The sequence below is a fragment of the Scyliorhinus canicula genome, chromosome 10 (assembly GCF_902713615.1).
Source record: "Scyliorhinus canicula chromosome 10, sScyCan1.1, whole genome shotgun sequence".
In the NCBI taxonomy this organism is placed as follows: Eukaryota; Metazoa; Chordata; class Chondrichthyes; order Carcharhiniformes; family Scyliorhinidae; genus Scyliorhinus; species Scyliorhinus canicula.
In genome coordinates, this window is record NC_052155.1 from 2,177,316 (window position 1) to 2,194,362 (window position 17,047).

At 49.8% G+C, this 17,047-nt stretch overlaps 1 protein-coding gene across 1 annotated transcript in view; it reads left to right on the forward strand.

The window, feature by feature from the left end:
* Positions 1-15,608, forward strand: part of fastk (Fas-activated serine/threonine kinase) — a 77,126-nt gene extending 61,518 nt beyond the window's left edge. Inside the window, exons 8-10 of the mRNA XM_038808505.1 lie at positions 2,507-3,230; positions 3,583-3,697; positions 15,173-15,608. Of these exons, the coding sequence (XP_038664433.1) occupies positions 2,507-3,230; positions 3,583-3,697; positions 15,173-15,259 (926 nt within the window). The 3' untranslated portion in view covers positions 15,260-15,608. The remainder of the gene's footprint in view (positions 1-2,506; positions 3,231-3,582; positions 3,698-15,172) is intronic.
* Positions 15,609-17,047: the final 1,439 nt, after the last annotated feature.

Here is a 17,047-nt window from a genome sequence, read left to right on the forward strand (position 1 = left end):
ACGCAAACACTGGGAGAATGTGCAGACTCCACACGGACAGTGACCCAGAGCCGGGATCGAACCCGGGACCTCATCGCCGTAGACAGCAATGCTAACCCACTGAGGCACCGTGCTGCCCATTTTCTATTCTTACGGCCAGAGTGAATAACTTTGCACTTGCCTACATTATAGTGCATCTGCTACCATTTTGCTCACTTGCTCAACCTGTTTATGTCTCTTTGCTGCCTCTTTGTCTCCTCCTCACAGCTTACATTCCCGCCGAATTGTGTGTCGTCAGCAAACCTAGACACATTACCCTGTCTCTTCATCTGAGCTACTAGTTTAGATTGTAAATAGTAGGGTCACAGTCTGACAAATGGCCCATTTACGCCTACTCCCTCTCTTTGCCAATTCTCTGTCCATGAAAATATCTCACCCCCAACTCCATGAGTCCTTATCTTTTGTGCAGCCTTTTGGAAATCAAACGGAATTTCTCTCTTTTAAAAACCCCATGTTGATTTTGTTTGATCATACTCTGATTTTGTAAGTGTATTGTTAAGATTTCCTTAAGAATAAATTTGAACTCATGTCGCTTGGGTTCCCAGTGCAGAAGCAGAATTGTTCTCTTACTATATATATCTGTGATGTGGAGATGCCGGCGTTGGACTGGGGTGAGCACAGTAAGAAGTCTTACAACACCAGGTTAAAGTCCAACAGGTTTGTTTCAAACACGAGCTTTCGGAGCACGGCTCCTTCTTCAGGTGAATGGAAAGGCTTGTTCCAGAAATGTTTATATAGACACAGTCAGAGATGCCCCGGAATGCGAGCACCTGCAGGCAATCAAATCATCAAAGATGCAGAGAGAGAGGTAACTCCAGGTTAAAGAGGTGTGAATTGTCCCAAGCCAGTTCAGTCGGTAGGCCTCTGCAAGTCCAGGCTTGTTGGTGGGGGCCGAATGTAATGCGACATGAATCCCAGATCCCGGTTGAGTCCGCATTCATGCGTGCGGAACTTAGCTATAAGTTTTTGCTCAGCAATTTTGCGTTGTCGCGTCTCCATGGACTATTCTCCAAATTCAGTTCCATTCTTGGACACACTCGTCTCCATCAAGGACGGTCACCTCAGCACCTCGCTTTACCGCAAGCCCACAGATAATCTCACGATGCTCCACTTCTCCAGCTTTCACCCGAAACACATTAAAGAAGCCATCCCCTATGGACAAGCCCTCCGTATACACAGGATCTGCTCAGACAAGGAGGAGCGCAACAGACACCTACAGATGCTGAAAGATGCCCTCGTACGAACGGGATATGGCGCTCGACTCATTGATCGACAGTTCCACCGCGTCACAGCAAAAAACCGCACCGACCTCCTCAGAAGACAAACACGGGACACCACTGACAGAGTACCCTTCGTCGTCCAGTACTTTCCTGGGGCGGAGAAACTACGACATCTTCTTCGCAGCCTCCAACACATCATCAGCGAGGATGGACATCTTGCCAAGGTCATCCCCACACTCCCACTACTGGCCTTCAAACAACCGCGCAACCTCAAACAAACCATTGTTTGCAGCAAATTACCCAGCCTTCAGAACAGCAACCACAACACCACAAAACCCTGCCAGGGTAATCTCTGCAAGACATGCCAGATCATCGACATGGACACCACCATTACACGTGGAAACACCACCCACCAGGTACGCGGCGCATACTCGTGCGACTCGACCAATGTAGTCTACCTCATACGCTGCAGGAAAGGATGTCCCGAAGCGTGGTACATTGGCGAGACCATGCAGACACTGCGACAACGAATAAACAGGCATCGTGCAACTATCAACAGGCAGGACTGTTCCCTTCCAGTTGGGGAACACTTCAGCAGTCAAGGACATTCAGCCTCTGATCTCCGGGTCAGCATTCTACAAGGAGGCCTTCAGGAGACGCGACAACGCAAAATTGCTGAGCAAAAACTTATAGCTAAGTTCCGCACGCATGAATGCGGACTCAACCGGGATCTGGGATTCATGTCGCATTACATTCGGCCCCCACCAACAAGCCTGGACTTGCAGAGGCCTACCGACTGAACTGGCTTGGGACAATTCACACCTCTTTAACCTGGAGTTACCTCTCTCTCTGCATCTTTGATGATTTGATTGCCTGCAGGTGCTCGCATTCCGGGGCATCTCTGACTGTGTCTATATAAACATTTCTGGAACAAGCCTTTCCATTCACCTGAAGAAGGAGCCGTGCTCCGAAAGCTCGTGTTTGAAACAAACCTGTTGGACTTTAACCTGGTGTTGTAAGACTTCTTACTATATATATCTGCACACTGTTTCACACAGCACCAATAATGTTTGTAGAAATGGAAGGGCCATCTGTATTTCTGGCTCTGATCGATCGTGAATAATAGATTCTGGAATTCCCCTCTTCCCCTACAGCCCAACCGGTTCAGGGTTCATGGTGGGCGAATGGGAATGGACCTAAATGAGGGATATGCTATTATTTACATGTTCATTTTTGCTTTGTTGCAGATTTCTTACTGTGGATAAATGGTTCTGGCACTGTTCTTCATATTAACGGTACCGTCCACAATGCTGGCACTCCTCTGTGCCCCCCTGGCCCCAATTCAAAACCCACTGAGAACCCTACTTCCCTGCACATCCAACCTGACATCCCCTCCCTCACCTCCGAATTCCAGAAATTCTCTCCCTTTGGGCTTGACGAGGTGGCAGCGAAAGAGAAGAGAGACGGTGATCTCACAACTGAGGTGGATTACCTCACTCAGATCCAGCCCCTGGGCGGCAGTGTACGCTCCAGCGGGGCCTCCATCTTGACCAACTCAACCATCGAATACAATGCTTATTACCCCCCTTCGAACTACTACACCAGCCTTACCAAGGAGCAGTCGCTGGAGAGTCAGGAGAGCTCCACGCTCAGCAGCCCGTCTGACAGTTTGAACCAGGTTCCCAACACCAGCAGCTGCTCACCGGTCATGGGTTCCAGTACCCTCTTTCAGTTCCCCATCGGAAAGATCTTGGACGAGGAAACGGAGGCGACCTCCCAGAACCAAGAGCACAATCTCTTCAGGCCGGAGCAGTCTACTCCTGGTTTTTATGACAGCCCTCACTACCCTGAGAGCCAGGGCAGCATTGGGCAGGCGGACATGGTGAGCCCGGTGCCATCACCTCTTCAGATCTCCAACCGATCGCCGCTGATTGAAAAAGAGAGATCCCCGGACATGGAACAAGTGAACAGGTAAACACAAGGGGATTCACTTGGGCGGTCACTCAATAGGCGTGAACCTGGCTTGAATTTGATTCGTACCTTACCCAACTGTTTGCAAAAGTCCGAGGTGGTTGTTTGTTGCTCTCCAGAGGAGTGACTGGGTTAACACTAAGGTGAGGTGCAGAGAAACAAAAAGCGAGAGATGATTTTGATTTTTGCAGCCTAGCAATTTGAATATGCTACAGAGCGCAATGTTGGAAGCTGAGATGCTTGTGATGGCTTTCGTTTGTAAATCCTGGGCAAATGGGATATTAGATCTGAACTACCGACCCAGTCTGACTGTTAAGGTTCATCAGTAACGCCTTCTTCCCAACTCCCACAGGATTGTGATGTCGGTGAATGACAAATGGCATTACTGCCACAATTCGGACGTGCTGGTGGGGTCTCGAGCAATGAGGGATCGACACCTGCGACTACTGGGATATACCATTCTGCAGGTACAGTGCTTCACTTCGTCAAATTACTCAACGTTGCTATGACACCCTGGGCTGGGGAGTGATCAATTCCAGCTCCACGGGCCTCGGAATCACAACACAAGTGAATTAAACAATCATTCTGATAAAAAAATACCTGAAAATCTTTAGCCCTTGGCTGTCCAGTAATTCTAGTCACCAGGTTTGTGAGATTAAACACAAGGAAAGGGTGAAAAATACTTTATTTAGGGGCGGCACATGGCACAGTGGTTAGCACTGCTGCCTCACGGCGCTGAGGACCCAGGTTCGATCCCGGCCCTGAGTCACTGTCCGTGTGGAGTTTGCACATTCTCCCCGTGATTGCGTGGGTCTGACCCCCACAGCCCAAAGATGTGCAGGGTCGGTGGATTGGCCACACTAAATTGCCCCTTAATTAGGAAAAAAAATAATAATTGGGTACTCTAAATTTTAAAAATGAAATATTTATAAATTTAGAGTACCCAATTTTTTTTTCCAAAAAATCCACCTTCCCTGCACGTCTTTAGGTTGTGGGGTTGGGACCCACGCAGACACAGAGAATGTTCAAACTCCTCACAGTAACCAGGTCTGAATCCGGGTCCTTGGCACTGTGAGGCAGCAGTGCTAACCACTGCGCGACGTGCTGCCCTGGGGTGAAAAATAATAAGTCTGAAAGTCAAAAGATAAGAACCTTTGCCTCAGATGGTCGGTTCCTTCGTAGTTTTGCTTCAATCCCAGCCTTCAGTTCAAGGCTTTTCCTGTGGATTAACTCGGGTATCTATGGCTTCAGAAATAAACACTGTCTCTCTGGAGAAAAAGGTAAAAATGTGACTTTGTCTACAGCCCGTGATGTCTTTCCTGTAGATCGATTCAGTCAGATTTTCAGTACTCTCAACATTTAGCAGCTTTCTGGAAAGGGTAATCTGAGGCTCTTCCCGCTGTGCTGCCAGAATCCAAACGGAAAACAAAACCAGCCTTGTGACTCTGACATCTCAGTGGGATCAGATCCCAAACTAATCCCGCTGCATCACTCTTTCCCCAGAGCCCTGTATCAATACCAAACTAATCCCACTGCCCCGCTCTCTCCCCATAGCCCTGTATCAATACCAAACTAATCCCACTGCCCCGCTCTCTCCCCATAGCCCTGTATCAATCCCCAAACTAATCCCACTGCCCCACTGTCTCCCCATAGCCCTGTATCAATACCAAACTAATCCCACTGCCTCCCTCCCTCCCCATAGCCCTGTATCAGTCCCAAACTAATCCCACTGCCCCACTCTCTCCCCATAGCCCTGTATCAATCCCCAAACTCTGCCCCACTTTTTCCCCATAGCCCTGTATCAATCCCCAAATTAATCCCACTACCCCACTCTCTCCCCATAGCCCTGCATCAATCCCAAACTAATCCCACTGCCCCACTCTCTCCCCATAGCCCTGTATCAATCCCCAAACTAATCCCACTGCCCCACTCCCTCCCCATAGCCCTGTATCAATCCCCAAACTAATCCCACTGTCCCGCTCTCCCCATAGCCCTGTATCAGTCCCAAACTAATCCCACTGCCCCACTCTGTCTCCCCATAGCCCTGTATCAGTCCCAAACTAAGCCCACTGCCCCACTCTCTCCCCATAGCCCTATATCAATCCCCAAACTAATCCCACTGCCCCACTCTGTCTCCCCATAGCCCTGTGTCAATCTCAAACTAATCCCACTGCCCCACTCTCTCCCCATAGCCCTATATCAATCCCCAAACTAACCCCACTGCCCCCCTCCCTCCCCATAGCCCTGTATCAAATCCAAACTAATCCCACTGCCCCACTCTCTCCCCATAGCCCTGTATCAATCCCAAACTAATCCCACTCTCTCCCCATTTCTCTGTATCAATCCCAAGTTTATCCCGTTTGCCCTGTAAATCTATTTTCCCGAGTACATGTTCAATTTCCTTTTGAAATGATTATTGTTTTCTATTTCCACCAACACCAAAGGCAGAGAGTTCGGGTCATTAGCACTGACTGTATAAAGATCTTCCTCACATTCCCCTGCGTATCAAACCGTAAATCTGTGACCCCCCACCCCCAGTCCTTGTACTATCAGCCAATGGGAGCAGTTTTTCTTTGTCTTCCTTATCTAAACCTGCCATCATATGTGGACCTCTATCAAATCACCCCACAGTCTCCTGTGCTCCCAGGAGATCACCCCCCCCCCCCCCCCCCCCCCCCAGCATCCCCAAGCTAACCTTGTAGCTAAAATTCCTCATCCCTGGTCCCATTGTGTTAAATCCCCCTCTGTATCATCTCCTTCCTACAGTGTGGTGGCCAGAGCTGGACACAGTTCTCTAGTTGGGACCTAACCTGAGCTTTATAAAGGTTCAGCATAACTTCCCCGCTTTTGTACTCAGTGACTCTGTTTATGAAGCCCAAGATCTTAGATGCTTTGCTGATCACTCCCAATGTGTCCTGCCACTTTCATAGGTCGATGAGCATGAAGTCCCAGGTTCCTCTGCCCCTGCCCGATCTTTAGAATTACCTTGCGTGTCTTTATCCTTCTGCCAAAATGCATCAGCGCACATTGAGCTTAATTTGGGCACATTTTCGAACGCAAGGAGGAGCAGGAGGTGTAATGGTATTATTACTGGATTAGTAACCCAGAGACCCAGGGTAATGGTATTATTACTGGATTAGTAACCCAGAGACCCAGGGTAATGGTATTATCACTGGATTAGTAACCCAGAGACCCAGGGTAATGGTATTATTACTGGATTAGTAACCCAGAGACCCAGGGTAATGGTATTATTACTGGATTAGTAACCCAGAGACCCAGGGTAATGGTATTATCACTGGATTAGTAATCCAGAGTCCCAGGGTAATGGTATTATCACTGGATTAGTAACCCAGAGTCCCAGGGTAATGGTATTATTACTGGATTAGTAACCCAGAGACCCAGGGTAATGGTATTATCACTGGATTAGTAACCCAGAGTCCCAGGGTAATGGTATTATCACTGGATTAGTAACCCAGAGACCCAGGGTAATGGTATTATCACTGGATTAGTAACCCAGAGTCCCAGGGTAATGGTATTATCACTGGATTAGTAACCCAGAGACCCAGGGTAATGGTGTTGTCACTGGATTAGTAACCCAGAGACCCAGGGTAATGGTATTATTACTGGATTAGTAACCCAGAGACCCAGGGTAATGGTATTATTACTGGATTAGTAACCCAGAGTCCCAGGGTAATGGTATTATTACTGGATTAGTAACCCAGAGACCCAGGGTAATGGTATTATCACTGGATTAGTAATCCAGAGTCCCAGGGTAATGGTATTATCACTGGATTAGTAACCCAGAGACCCAGGGTAATGGTATTATCACTGGATTAGTGACCCAGGGTAATGGTATTATCACTGGATTAGTAACCCAGAGACCCAGGGTAATGGTATTATCACTGGATTAGTAACCCAGAGACCCAGGGTAATGGTGTTGTCACTGGATTAGTAACCCAGAGACCCAGGGTAATGGTATTATTACTGGATTAGTAACCCAGAGACCCAGGGTAATGGTATTATCACTGGATTAGTAACCCAGAGACCCAGGGTAATGGTATTATTACTGGATTAGTAACCCAGAGACCCAGGGTAATGGTATTATCACTGGATTAGTAACCCAGAGACCCAGGGTAATGGTATTATCACTGGATTAGTAACCCAGAGACCCAGGGTAATGGTATTATCACTGGATTAGTAACCCAGAGACCCAGGGTAATGGTATTATTACTGGATTAGTAACCCAGAGACCCAGGGTAATGGTATTATTACTGGATTAGTAATCCAGAGACCCAGGGTAATGGTATTATTACTGGATTAGTAACCCAGAGACCCAGGGTAATGGTATTATTACTGGATTAGTAACCCAGAGACTCAGGGTAATGGTATTATCACTGGATTAGTAACCCAGAGACCCAGGGTAATGGTATTATCACTGGATTAGTAACCCAGAGACTCAGGGTAATGGTATTATCACTGGATTAGTAACCCAGAGACCCAGGGTAATGGTATTATCACTGGATTAGTAACCCAGAGACTCAGGGTAATGGTATTATCACTGGATTAGTAATCCAGAGACCCAGGGTAATGGTATTATTACTGGATTAGTAACCCAGGGTAATGGTATTATTACTGGATTAGTAACCCAGAGACTCAGGGTAATGGTATTATCACTGGATTAGTAACCCAGAGTCCCAGGGTAATGGTATTATCACTGGATTAGTAATCCAGAGACCCAGGGTAATGGTATTGTCACTGGATTAGTAACCCAGAGTCCCAGGGTAATGGTCTGGCCTACATGTGACTCCAGACCCACAGCAACGTGGATGACTCTTAAATACCCTCTGAAAGACACTCCGTTCAAGGGCACTTAAGGATGGCCAATAATTCAGGTCCAGCCAACCACACCCAAATCCCCTGAATGAATTTAAAAGAGTACAGTTCGGCCCATTGAGCGCCACCATTCAACACGTTCGTGGCTGATATCATCTCAGCCTCACCTCCATCATCTTCACCCACTCTCCATAACCCTTCATCGCCCGCTCTCCATAACCCTTCATCGCCCGCTCTCCATAACCCTTCATCGCCCGCTCTCCATAACCCTTCATCACCCGCTATCCATAACCCTTCATCGCCCGCTCTCCATAACCCTTCATCGCCTGTTCTCCATAACACTTCATCACCCGCTCTCCATAACCCTTCATCGCCCGCTCTCCATAACCCTTCATCGCCCGCTCTCCATAACCCTTCATCGCCCGCTCTCCATAACCCTTCATCGCCCGCTCTCCATAACCCTTCATCGCCCGCTCTCCATAACCCTTCATTGCCCGCTCTTCATCGCCTGCTCTCCATAACCCTTCATCACCCGTTCTCTATAACCCTTCATCGCCCACTCTCCATAACCCTTCATCACCCGCTCTCCATAACCCTTCATCGCACGCTCTTCATCGCCTGCTCTCCATAACCCTTCATCACCCACTCTCCATAACTCTTTATCACCTGCTCTCCATAACCCTTTATCACTGGCTCTTCATCGCCTGCTCTCCATAACCCTTCATCGCCCGCTCTCCATAACTCTTCATTGCCCACTCTCCATAACTCTTCATCGCCCGCTCTTCATCGCCTGCTCTCCATAACCCTTCATCGCCCGCTCTCCATAACCCTTCATCGCCCGCTCTCCATAACTCTTCATCGCCCGCTCTCCATAACCCTTCATCGCCCGCTCTCCATAACTCTTCATTGCCCACTCTCCATAACTCTTCATCGCCCGCTCTTCATCGCCTGCTCTCCATAACCCTTCATCGCCCGCTCTCCATAACCCTTCATCGCCCGCTCTCCATAACCCTTCATCACCCACTCTCCATAACTCTTTATCACCTGCTCTCCATAACCCTTTATCACTCGCTCTTCATCGCCTGCTCTCCATAACCCTTCATCGCCCGCTCTCCATAACTCTTCATTGCCCACTCTCCATAACTCTTCATCGCCCGCTCTTCATCGCCTGCTCTCCATAACCCTTCATCGCCCGCTCTCTCATAACCCTTCATCGCCCGCTCTCCATAACCCTTCATCGCCCGCTCTCCATAACTCTTCATCGCCTGCTCTCCATAACCCTTCATCACCCGTTCTCTATAACCCTTCATCGCCCACTCTCCATAACTCTTCATCGCCCGCTCTCCATAACCCTTCATCACCCGTTCTCTATAACCCTTCATCACCCGCTCTCCATAACCCTTCATCACCCGTTCTCCATAACCCTTCATCGCCCGCTCTTCATCGCCTGCTCCCCATAACCCTTCATCACCTGCTCTCCATAATCCTTCATCACCCGTCCTCCATAACCCTTCATCACCCGTTCTCCATAACCCTTCATCACCCGTTCTCCATAACCCTTCATCGGCCGCTCTTCATCGCCTGCTCCCCATAACCCTTCATCACCTGCTCTCCATAACCCTTCATCACCCGCTCTCCATAACCCTTCATCACCCGCTCTCCATAACCCTTCATCACCCGTTCTCCATAACCCTTCATCGCCCGCTCTTCATCGCCTGCTCCCCATAACCCTTCATCACCTGCTCTCCATAATCCTTCATCACCCGTCCTCCATAACCCTTCATCACCCGTTCTCCATAACCCTTCATCACCCGTTCTCCATAACCCTTCATCATCCGTTCTCCATAACCCTTCATCACCTGCTCTCCATAACCCTTCATCACCCGCTCTCCATAACCCTTCATCGCCCGCTCTCCATAACCCTTCATCACCCGCTCTCCATAACCCTTCATCGCCCGCTCTTCATCACCTGCTCTCCATAACCCTTCATCACCCGCTCTCCATAACCCTTCATCACCCGCTCTCCATAACCCTTCATCGCCCGCTCTCCATAACCCTTTATCACCCGCTCTCCATAACCCTTCATCACCCGCTCTCCATAACCCTTCATCACCCGCTCCCCATAACCCTTTATCACTCGCTCTCCATAACCCTTCATCACCCGCTCCCCATAACCCTTTATCACCCGCTCTCCATAACCCTTCATCACCCGCTCTCCATAACCCTTCATCACCCGCTCTCCATAACCCTTCATCGCCTGCTCTCCATAACCCTTCATCGCCTGCTCTCCATAACCCTTCATCGCCTGCTCTCCATAACCCTTCATCACCCGCTCTCCATAACTCTTCATTGCCCGCTCTCCATAACCCTTCATCGCCCGCTCTCCATAACCCTTCATCGCCTGCTCTCCATAACCCTTCATCACCCGCTCCCCATAACCCTTCATCACCCGCTATCCATAACTCTTCATCACCCGCTCCCCATAACCCTTCATCACCCGCTCCCCATAACCCTTCATCACCCGCTCTTCATCACCCGCTCTCCATAACTCTTCATTGCCCGCTCTCCATAACCCTTCATCCCCCGCTCTCCATAACCCTTCATCGCCTGCTCTCCATAACCCTTCATCGCCCGCTCTCCATAACCCTTCATCACCCGCTCTCCATAACCCTTCATCACCCGCTCCCCATAACCCTTCATCACCCGCTCTCCATAACTCTTCATTGCCTGCTCTCCATAACCCTTCATCACCCGTTCTCTATAACCCTTCATCGCCCACTCTCCATAACTCTTCATCGCCCGCTCTCCATAACCCTTCATCACCCGTTCTCTATAACCCTTCATCACCCGCTCTCCATAACCCTTCATCACCCGCTCTCCATAACCCTTCATCGCCTGCTCTCCATAACCCTTTATCACTCGCTCTCCATAACCCTTCATCACCCGTCCTCCATAACCCTTCATCACCCGCTCCCCATAACCCTTCATCGCCCGCTCTCCATAACCCTTCATCACCCGTTCTGTATAACCCTTCATCACCCGCTCTCCATAACCCTTCATCACCGTTCTCCATAACCCTTCATCGCCCGCTCTTCATCGCCAGCTCCCCATAACCCTTCATCACCTGCTCTTCATAACCCTTCATCACCCGTCCTCCATAACCCTTCATCACCCGTTCTCCATAACCCTTCATCACCCGTTCTCCATAACCCTTCATCGCCCGCTCTTCATCGCCTGCTCCCCATAACCCTTCATCACCTGCTCTCCATAGCCCTTCATCACCCGCTCTCCATAACCCTTCATCACTCGCTCCCCATAACCCTTTATCACTCGCTCCCCATAACCCTTTATCACTCGCTCTCCATAACCCGCTCCCCATAACCCTTTATCACCCGCTCTCCATAACCCTTCATCGCCTGCTCTCCATAACCCTTCATCGCCTGCTCTCCATAACCCTTCATCGCCTGCTCTCCATAACCCTTCATCGCCTGCTCTCCATAACCCTTCATCGCCCGCTCTCCATAACCCTTCATCACCCGCTCTCCATAACCCTTCATCACCCGCTCTCCATAACCCTTCATCACCCGCTCTCCATAACCCTTCATCACCCGCTATCCATAACTCTTCATCACCCGCTCCCCATAACCCTTCATCACCCGCTCTCCATAACCCTTCATCACCCGCTCTCCATAACCCTTCATCACCTGCTCCCCATAACCCTTCATCGCCTGCTCTCCATAACCCTTCATCGCCTGCTCTCCATAACCCTTCATCGCCAGCTCTCCATTACCCTTCATCACCCGCTCTCCATAACCCTTCATCACCCGCTCTCCATAACCCTTCATCACCCGCTCTCCATAACCCTTCATCACCCGCTATCCATAACTCTTCATCACCCGCTCCCCATAACCCTTCATCACCCCGCTCCCCATAACCCTTCATCACCCGCTCTCCATAACCCTTCATCACCTGCTCCCCATAACCCTTCATCACCCGCTCTTCATCACCCGCTCTCCATAACTCTTCATTGCCCGCTCTCCATAACCCTTCATCCCCCGCTCTCCGTAACCCTTCATCGCCTGCTCTCCATAACCCTTCATCACCCGCTCTCCATAACCCTTCATCACCCGTTCTGTATAACCCTTCATCACCCGCTCTCCATAACCCTTCATCACCCGTTCTCCATAACCCTTCATCGCCCGCTCTTCATCGCCAGCTCCCCATAACCCTTCATCACCCGTCCTCCATAACCCTTCATCACCCGTTCTCCATAACCCTTCATCACCCGTTCTCCATAACCCTTCATCGCCCGCTCTTCATCGCCTGCTCCCCATAACCCTTCATCACCTGCTCTCCATAGCCCTTCATCACCCGCTCTCCATAACCCTTCATCACTCGCTCCCCATAACCCTTTATCACTCGCTCCCCATAACCCTTTATCACTCGCTCTCCATAACCCGCTCCCCATAACCCTTTATCACCCGCTCTCCATAACCCTTCATCGCCTGCTCTCCATAACCCTTCATCGCCTGCTCTCCATAACCCTTCATCGCCTGCTCTCCATAACCCTTCATCGCCTGCTCTCCATAACCCTTCATCGCCCGCTCTCCATAACCCTTCATCACCCGCTCTCCATAACCCTTCATCACCCGCTCTCCATAACCCTTCATCACCCGCTCTCCATAACCCTTCATCACCCGCTATCCATAACTCTTCATCACCCGCTCCCCATAACCCTTCATCACCCGCTCTCCATAACCCTTCATCACCCGCTCTCCATAACCCTTCATCACCTGCTCCCCATAACCCTTCATCGCCTGCTCTCCATAACCCTTCATCGCCTGCTCTCCATAACCCTTCATCGCCAGCTCTCCATAACCCTTCATCACCCGCTCTCCATAACCCTTCATCACCCGCTCTCCATAACCCTTCATCACCCGCTCTCCATAACCCTTCATCACCCGCTATCCATAACTCTTCATCACCCGCTCCCCATAACCCTTCATCACCCGCTCTCCATAACCCTTCATCACCCGCTCTCCATAACCCTTCATCACCTGCTCCCCATAACCCTTCATCACCCGCTCTTCATCACCCGCTCTCCATAACTCTTCATTGCCCCGCTCTCCATAACCCTTCATCCCCCGCTCTCCATAACCCTTCATCGCCTGCTCTCCATAACCCTTCATCACCCGCTCTCCATAACCCTTCATCACCCGCTCCCCATAACCCTTCTTCATCCGCTCTCCATAACCCTTCATCACCCGCTCTCCATAACTCTTCATCACCCGCTCTTCATAACCCTTCATCACCCGCCCACTATAACCCTTCATCACCCGTCCTCCATAACCCTTCATCACCCGCTCCCCATAACCCTTTATCACTCGCTCTCCATAACCCTTCATCACCCGCTCCCCATAACCCTTTATCACTCGCTCTCCATAACCCTTCATCACCCGCTCCCCATAACCCTTTATCACTCGCTCTCCATAACCCTTCATCACCCGCTCTCCATAACCCTTGTCCGGCCATTTCAAAGGGCATTAAGAATCAATCACATTGCTGTGGATCTGGAGTCACATATAGGCCAGTCCAGGTAAATATGGCATAATTCCCCCCTGAAGGACATTACTGATCTAGATGAGTTTCATGACAATCGACGATGATTTCATGGTCACCATTTTAATTCTAAATTTTTATTGAATTCAAATCTCACCACTTGCCACGGTGGGATATGAAGCCAGGTCGCCAGAACATTTCCCTGGGTCACTTATCCACTGCCAATATCACTGCCACCTCCCCAAAACCTATCTGTAACTATTTGTAAATTTCTTATTTCCTCATTGCAACTTACTATCTCACATGTTTTAGTATCATTAAAAATTTGGCTACAGTGCCTTCTAACCCTGTATCCGATATGGATTGTAAATAGTTAGGCCCTTTTCGGACAGGGCCATTATATTCGCCCTTTGGCAATCCACTGGAACCTTTCCAGAATCCAGGGAATTTGGGAATTTTATAACCAATGCCTCCATTATCTCTTCTGCCACTTCTTTTATGACCCGTGGGTGTAAGGCCACCAGGCCCTGGGGATTGTCTGCCTTTAATCCCAACAGCTCTTCTCAGTACCTTTTTCCTAGTGATGATGATTGTTCAAAGTCCCACCTTTTCTGGGCAGCACAATGGCGCAGTGGTTAGCATTGTGGCCTCACGGCACCGAGGTCCCAGGTGCGATCCCGGCTCTAGGTCACTGTCTGTGTGGAGTTTGCACATTCTCCCCGTGTTTGCGTGGGTTTCCCCCACAACCCAAAGATGTACAGGCTAGATGGATTGGCCACGCTAAATTGCCCCTTAATTGGAAAAAAATGAATTGGGTACTCTAAATTTTAAAAAAAAGTTCCTCCTTCAACAACATCTGCCATACTTGTTACTATTGGGATGGTTCTTGTGTCCTCCACCATGAAAACCAAGACAAAATGTTGATTTGGTGTCTCTACCATTTCTCCCTTATTAACTCCCCAGACTCGTCCCCGAAGGGAACAACATAGATTTAGCTACTCTTTCTACACTTCTGCAGTCTTTTGCTATCCATTTTTATATTGTACGTTAAATTTCTTTCATAATTTGCCTTTGCTTTTACTTTTATTTGTAAGGACGGCAGGGATTGAAATCCACTGCCTGACAAGCAGCACCGATATCCAAGGGCAGTTTTAATAGGGGCTGGTTTAGCTCACTGGGCTAAATCGCTGGCTTTTAAAGCAGGCCAGCAGCACGGTTCGATTCCCGTACCAGCCTCCCTCCCTGGACAGGCACCGGAATGTGGCGACTAGGGGCTTTTCACAGTAACTTCATTGAAGCCTACTCGTGACAATAAGCCATTTTCATTTTTCATTTAATTTCATTAATAGCCTCCCGACACCTGTCCGAAGGTCACCAGGCACCTGATCTGTGCTGTGTTGGTGACTGTCGCCCGGGGCAGGGAGGGATGTTTGTGTTACAAAAACCCCCTTGGGCTGCAGAACATCACCTCACACATACTGAAAGCCAAGGAGACACTGGTTCTGGCTCCACCTAATCTCACTGCATTTGTCCTTTGCTCACACCTACAGCTGCCTTACCATGAGTTGGAGAAGCTGAACGGGATCGAGGAAGTTAAACATTATTTACGGAAAAGACTCCTGGATGTGCAGTTATGACGATCAAAGACGAGCTTTATTTTTTGTACCACGCTCCTGTTTCTACTTTGGAGAAGTGATGGCGCCTCCCATTCGGCCCCTTGTCGGAGCTCCCAGAGATTGTAGCATCAATAGCGATTGGAACTCGGGGCCAGCTGGACCGTTTTATTTCTCCTCCTCTGGTTGGCAGAGTGGAAGGAGAACCTTGTGGGTTTTTTGTTTGCTTTTGTGTGTTCACATGCTAACTACTGCCAGATATTTTGTACCATCCTTGGAAATGACAAGCTTTTAAAACAAAGAATCTTGGAGTGTGAGTGAAGTTTTAGTTAAGTTGAGAATTTGCAGGGAGGTTTCATGAAAGAGTTTTTTTTTTAAATTGCGTATTCACTGGCCATCTCGTGGCCTGTGGTTTTCTGCCATCCTCGTCACCCGCCAACCGGTTACAAACTGACAAACCTTAGGGCGCGACGCCAAATGCTGCTGAGTTACTCCAACACCCTCTCATTGGCATACTGCCTGAAGGGGTTTCATTGAAGAACTGGGAGAGAACCTGCAGCCGCTGGTGTTACCAATGCACCTGCAGCCCTTGTCCTTCTTAGCAGCAGAGGTAGTGGGTTTGAAAGGTGCTGTTGGAGGAGCCCTGGTGAGGTGTTGCAGTGCATCTTGGAGATGGTGCGCACGGCTGCTGCGGTCTCGGTGGTGGATGGGATGCCAATCAAGCGGGCTGCTTTGCCCTGGGGCGAATCAAGCTTTTTGAGTGTTGTTGGAGCTGCACTCACCCAGGCAATTTGTGGAGGGCATTAACCTGGAGCACAGAATACTCTTGTGGGGTTTTTCACTTGTAATGAGCCTGTCTTTCCGTCCACTTCAACCAACAGCAGCTCCTTCAGGTACAAATGATGTAACTTTCATGTGATTGTGGGAAAACTTGAACACAATGGACTGGAATCGGAGAGAGGAATTTTCCTATCCTTGTCTACCCACAGTGTGGGAGTGCTGGCTGGGGATGGTGTTGATGGGAATGGTTGCTAGGGGAGAGGATGTTGGCGGAAATGGTTGCTATGGGGCGAGGGTGGAGGTGGTTGCTGGGGGAGATGGTGGAGGTGGTTGCTGGGGGCAATGTTGGAGGTGGTTGCTAGGGGAGATGGTGGAGTGTAGTTGCTAGGGGAGATGGTGTTGGCGAACGTTGCTCAGGGAGAGGGTGTTGGAGGTGGTTGCTCGGGGAGAGGGTGCTGGTGGAGCTGGTTGCTAGGGGAGAGGGTGTTGGTGGAGGTGGTAGGGGAGAGGGCGTTGGTGGAGGTGGTTGCTAGGGGAGAGGGTGTTGGTGGAGGTGGTTGCTAGGGGAGAGGGTGTTGGTGGAGGTGGTTGCTAGGGGAGAGGGTGTTGGTGGAGGTGATTGCTAGGGGAGAGGCCGTTGGTGGAGGTGGTAGTTAGGGGAGAGGGTGGAGGTGGTAGTTAGGGGAGAGGGTGGAGGTGGACGTGGTTGCTAGGGGAGAGGGTGTTGGTGGAGGTGGTTGCTAGGGGAGAGGATGGAGGTGGTAGTTAGGGGAGAGGGTGGAGGTTGTAGTTAGGGGAGAGGATGGAGGTGGTAGTTAGGGGAATTTTGGTTGCTAGCTGTGGTCTTGACTGCAGACTGTTCTGTGGGGAGGGTAGGGAATAAAGGACGAAACTAAATGATTATGTTCAGGCATGGCTCCATTCTGGAGCAGTTTGATAGATGACAGAGTGCTCCTCCCATAAAATATAAACCTACCCATCGTAATGATGAACTGGGTTGAATCTTGCTGGGTGAGTTTACCTGACCTGGAG